The 6000-nt window shown below is 44.2% G+C and overlaps 1 protein-coding gene across 1 annotated transcript in view; it reads right to left on the reverse strand.

The window, feature by feature from the left end:
* Nucleotides 1–4364: 4364 nt before the first annotated feature.
* The window catches only part of LOC120031736 (thymidine phosphorylase-like), a 5280-nt gene continuing 3644 nt past the window's right edge, over nt 4365–6000 (reverse strand). Inside the window, exons 9-11 of the mRNA XM_038977524.1 lie at nt 5743–5970; nt 5518–5658; nt 4365–5319 (exon numbers count right to left, since the gene is read on the reverse strand). Coding sequence (XP_038833452.1) covers nt 5180–5319; nt 5518–5658; nt 5743–5970 — 509 coding nt within the window. The 3' untranslated portion in view covers nt 4365–5179. The remainder of the gene's footprint in view (nt 5320–5517; nt 5659–5742; nt 5971–6000) is intronic.

Below are 6000 nucleotides of genomic sequence, written 5' to 3' on the forward strand. Positions count from 1 at the left end.
AGATTTTGCTCTTTGACCTGAATGCAAAGTAAAAGTAAATCTGCGACAACTCAAATTAGTATATGTTATGTTTGGTATGGTTACATAAGACAGGTTACTTTAGGCAAAAACAAAAGTGGGGTGGATGGGTGGGTGGCTGTATAACACGAACGTCTTGAATCTTATCACGGACAATTTTAGCTAATTAGCAACTTTGTAACTACTTTTTAGCTACGTTGCAACTAGTTAGAAAGTTAGCTACCCCTTCCCCTAAACTTAACGTGGTTCGTCTGCAGACGTAAAAACTCTTGTGAAATGTAAAGGGGTTCAAAAGTCGTTTATTTACTCAAAGGTGGAGTCGGTGTTGTGGAAATATTCGGTCAATCATATTTCACAAATACCGGAGCGTGTGAGTTCAAACAGACTTTTATTACCATATAACAAAAGCCGAGCTGGTTCAAAGATAACAACTGCCTTCCAGTCTTGGCACACAAGTTTTATACATGATTCCTCCTTACGTCACACTCATAGTAACTCCTCTTAATGACTCCTCCCCTCTGGCATTTAGCCACCGTTATCTTATTGCCTTGCACTAAGTTTAGTTTGGTTTTATATTAGGGCATGTGTAACAGGGTTGGTTATGTTTCCACTTGCCTCTAAAGAAATGTGTATTTGATGTTCAAGCATTCTTATTGGTTAGTTCAACTCTGATGACAATAAGGGGTGTTGTGATTGGCCCCGCTTGCAGGTAGGGGGAGATCGCGAACGTCAGGTCTTCCCAGTATGAAAATGTGATGCAAGGGGTAGGTCACGTTCTGAATACTGTTTTCTATTTTCTATTTTACAATGTGTACAAGTTTGCTGTACGTTACTGATTTTATACATGTGTGGGTATATGGTACCTGTTAGGGATTGAGGGGCTTTCTGGGATGTGCTTTGGCATATGATTGTGTAACAGTATAACTTTAAACCGTCCCCTCGCCCCGACACGGGCGCGAACCAGGGACCCTCTGCACACATCAACAACTGACACCCACGAAGCGTCGTTACCCATCGCTCCACAAAGGCCGCGGCCCTTGCAGAGCAAGGGGCAACACTACTTCTAGGTTTCAGAGCAAGTGACGTAACTGATTGAAACGCTACTAGCGCGTACCCGCTAACTAGCTAGCCATTTCACATCCGTTACACTCACCCCTCTTTCAACCTCCTCCTTTTCCGCAGCAACCAGTGATCCGGGTCAACAGCATCAATGTAACAGTATAACTTTAGTACGTCCCCTCGCCCCGACCCGGGCGCGAACCAGGGACCCTCTGCACACATCAACAACGGTCGCCCACGAAGCATCGTTAGCCATCGCTCCACAAAGGCCGCGGCCCTTGCAGAGCAAGGGGCAACACTACTTCTAGGTTTCAGAGCAAGTGACGTAACTGATTGAAACGCTACTAGCGCGTACCCGCTAACTAGCTAGCCATTTCACATCCGTTACAATTGCTGTAAATAATTGTGTTAGCTAGCATACACCGATGTCATGGTCACATAAGCCACGGCTAACACAGTTGTCTTCATGCTACAGATTTTGTCATCGACAGCCATCAACACTGTTAAGCCCTGCACAACTAACGTGCTGTTTCCCATTTAACAACAGGTATTTACACATGTTATATTTTGTATTGTATTTTTGTATTTTGTTCGCCCAGTATGAAAATGTGATGCAAGGGATTTTGCCATCGACAGCCATCAACACTGTTAAGCCCTGCACAACTAACGTGCTGTTTCCCATTTAACAACAGCAACAGAAATAAATGATGCTCAACTGGGACTACTGGCCGAAGTGATTTATTATGAGAAAACACAACGCATGGAGAGTACATTATACATCTGTTACACATGGAACCCGTAGAGCCACAGAAATAGACAGACCTGTTCTCGACTAAGACAGGTACATACATGTAGGACCCTAGCTACAGGAGGACGGGCTCATTGTAATAGCTGGAATGGAATTCATGGAATGGTATCAAACATATGGAAACCATGTTTGACTCCGTTCCAATCATTCCATTCCAGCCATTACAATGAGCCCATCCTCCTATTGATCCTCCCACCAAACTCCACTGAGCAATTCAATGTTAGCGCCCAAAGTGTCTTCAGTCAGCAACACTCTGGGCCTACAGCAACACTACAGCAACACTCTGGGCCTGGTTAGCGGTGGTAGGAATAGTTTGGTCCGAAGTCGGCCTGGTGTTGGTCATCAGGGTAGGCAAGGATTTGTTCAGGGAAGGCAATGATTTGTTCAGGGTAGGCTTGTCTTGGTTCAGGGTAGGCGAGGTTTGTATGTGCGTAGGCCTGGTTTGGTTCAGGATAGGCATGGTTTTGGTCAGGGTTGTCAGGGTCATCAAGGAAGTCAGGGTTTGGTTCACAATGGTCCTCAGAGCGAATCAGTTGACTTTTCTCAGCTTGACTTTCTGACCAACAGTCTGGTATAGATTGGAGGACCTGTTTAACATCACCAACAACAACAACATACTGGAAAACCTGTCAATCAAGACAAATGTGAACAGCTGAGTAGTGTGTGTGTGTGTGTGTGTGTGCGCGTGTGTGTGCATGTGTTGGTGTGTTTGTGTGCGTGTCTGTGTGTGTGTATATCTGTGTGTGTGTTTCTGTGTCTGTGTGTTTAGCAGGACATTCTAACCAAGTGAGAGAGACTTTGTCATTTCTTCAAACGATCGTCTTTATTTATTAAGAATTGCAATAATGAAGCTGGTCGACACCACACTCTTGAGTGTAAGGCCAAGAGCTCAACGATACAGAAAAAACAGAGGTCCTATATAGCAGACCTAAAAAGGCTTAGTCATGGCTGGTTCCACCCCTCCCATGCAGATCGGGGCATCATAAGCTACCTTGGGTTCATCTTGTGGTAATGTTCACCGTTGTTTCCCCGTACCCTGGCTTAGTTTCTTAGAAGCAAAGATGATTAGAAACAAATAGGGGTTTGTTCTACTTCTCAGGCTCTCTCTATCTCGGCTCACACCATGTCCTTGACTATACCCACAGACCAGCTGCAGGGAGCTAGAGGGGAACCATCCCTTTACAGAAGCACAGCATTTGTAGTTATGGAAATCTCTTACTATTGTTAAGCATATAATTCAACAATCAATATTCAGCAAAGCAGGTAAATATGTAATGTTTCCTTACAGTTTCCACACATCTAAGTTCCTGTAGATTGTTAAAACAGGATGTCACATACTACAGTTGAAACCAAAAGGCTCTTATCTGTTCGCCCAGACCCAAGACTAAGTCCCACAAGACAAGCCTATACTAAAATATAACATTGGATAATTCTCCAAGTAAAAACAGCATAGTATGTTTAATTAAACAACATGGTAGGTAATTCAATAATTTCCTCCATAATGGTTACATAAGACAGGTTACTTAAGGCAAAAACTAAAGCAGGGTGGTTGGTCGGGGTGGATGAGTGGGCATATAACACAAACGTCTAGCTACCCCAAGGTTGCGTGTTTGAATCTCATCACAGAAAACTTTAGCAACATTGTAACTACTTTTTAGCTACGTTGGAACTACTTATCAAGTTAGCTAACCCTTCCCCTAATCCTTTTAGCCAACCCTTCCCCTAACCTTAACCCCTAGAGCTAGTTAGCGTTAGCCACAACAAATTGTAATTTGTGACATATGATACGTTTAACAAATTCGAAACATATCGTGTCAATTGTTATTCATAACATATCATACAAAATGGGTAATGGACATCCACAAATTAAGATACCAAACGAAACGTAACATATGAGTGTGTTTTGGTTTTATATACGCACAAGATAATACGAAATGCTCTGAGACCATGTTGAGAAAACCAGGCACAGCTCATCACCCGTCTAACACCATCCCTACAGTGAAGCGCGTTGGCAGCATCATGCTATGGGGATGCTTTTCAGCGGCATGGACTGGGAGACTGGCAAGGATAGAGGGAACAATGAATGGATCCAAATACAGGCAAATCCTTGATAATGACCTGCTTCAGAGTGCAAACGACTTTAGACTGAGGCAACGATTTACGTTCCAACAGGACAATGACCCCAAACATACAGGCAAAGCAATGCTGGAATGACTTCAGAACAAAAATGTGAAAGTCCTTGAGTGGCCCAGCCAAAGCCCAGACTTGAATCCCATTGAAAAGCTGTGGAATGAAGGACTTGAAGATTGCTGTTTTTTTTAACAGATTTAACAGAGCTTGAGAACAGAACAGAGCTTGAGAAAAGGAAAAATGGGAGAAAAACCCCAAATCCAGATGTGCAAAGCTGATATAGACAAACCCAAGACGACGCAAATCTGTAATCGCTGCCAAAGGTGCCTCTACAAAGTATTGACTCAGGGGTTTGAATGCTTATGTAAATTTGATTTATGTATTTCATTTTCAATACATTTTTATATTGATTGAGATGTAGCCTACATCCTACATTGGGCTTTTAGGATATCCTTCACAAATCAAATCAAACTACATTTTATTGGTCACATACACATATTTAGCAGATATGTGTATGTGAGTGAGTAGTGAAATACTTGTGTTCATATCTCCAACAGTGCAGTAATATCTCCTTTCTTTCTGTGCCACCAAATGTTTGCATAATATTAAAGTTACTAGGTTGTTAGGGCCATACGGGCCAAACATTTTGTTCTTATATTTATATTGTAATAGAGATGTGTGGACATGTGTATTCATATTTAAAAGCAATGTGGAAAGTAGTATCATTGTTGTTTTGGAAGAATCTGTTGAGTTCATGCTGAGACAAACCAAAAAGGAAAATCCCCAAACACGCACGCACGCACGCACGCACGCACGCACGCACACACACACACACACACACACACACACACACACACACACACACACACACACACACACACACACACTCACTCAAGCTGTAAATCAACATCTGTTTTGGCTTAATGTGTTTTTCTGGAGAACAATCCTGCGATTCATAACGGTTCCTGGAAACGGTTAACATCTATTCAGTCTCCACAGAATCATGTGACTTTATATGGGTGGTTCAGAGAGGACTTTGAGAGTGAAGAGCAGGAGACACAGGCCTTTAGTTCTGATCTATACATCCTTTAAAAATTAAACACTGAGATTCCCAAAGGCAGGTCATCTCCCAATCAAGCTTTAACATAGAGTGGATTTGTGTCACTATGGCAGTATGATTTCTGCCACTAGTGGCTGTGTGTGTAGCTGGTCGGCGGTCCCCAGTGTCAGCGCCCCTTGTAGACTGAGTCTCTGCTCTGCACTCAGCGCTGGAGTCTCGTAGTGGACACGCAGCCATGGCTGCCCTGGGGTCAGAGGGCAAAGGTCGAGTCAGATCAGGGTGACACTGACCCCGACACCCCTCACACCCTAACACACACACACACACACACACACACACACACACACACACACACACACACACACACACACACACACACACACACACACACACACACACACACACACACATACACACACTCACAGGGTCAGACAGTTCTCACCTTTCTCCACCTTCTGTCCCAAAGACACCAGAAGCTCCGCCCCCACGCTGTGATTGACAGGGTCTCCGGCCTTCGAACGTCCCGCCCCCAACCTGTGCAGCACCTGAGCAATGACCATGCCATCTATGTCCAGCACTGTCCCTGCAGACACCAAAAGACAAAGTCATGCAGTGTGAGCGGGTGTGCATTTGTGTATCTGTACCTGTGTGAGTGTGTGTGTGTTACCGTGGCCCTGTGTCTCCAGTTCTGTCTGGTAGTGTGCCCTTCTCAAGATGCTGTAGTAGTCTGCGTTGGTTGAACAGAGTGATGCAGCGATCTGACTGGTTACTCCCTGACCAATCATCATGTTCTGGAACTTTTCCAGGGCTGCACCATTCTGCAGGGTTTTAGAGATCACCTTTTTACCCTCCTCCAGGCTCCCTGCACGGCCAATCATCCACAACAGCAGCCCACCTACACACACACACACACACACACACACAC

The sequence above is a fragment of the Salvelinus namaycush genome, chromosome 38, assembly GCF_016432855.1.
Source record: "Salvelinus namaycush isolate Seneca chromosome 38, SaNama_1.0, whole genome shotgun sequence".
Taxonomy (NCBI): Eukaryota; Metazoa; Chordata; class Actinopteri; order Salmoniformes; family Salmonidae; genus Salvelinus; species Salvelinus namaycush.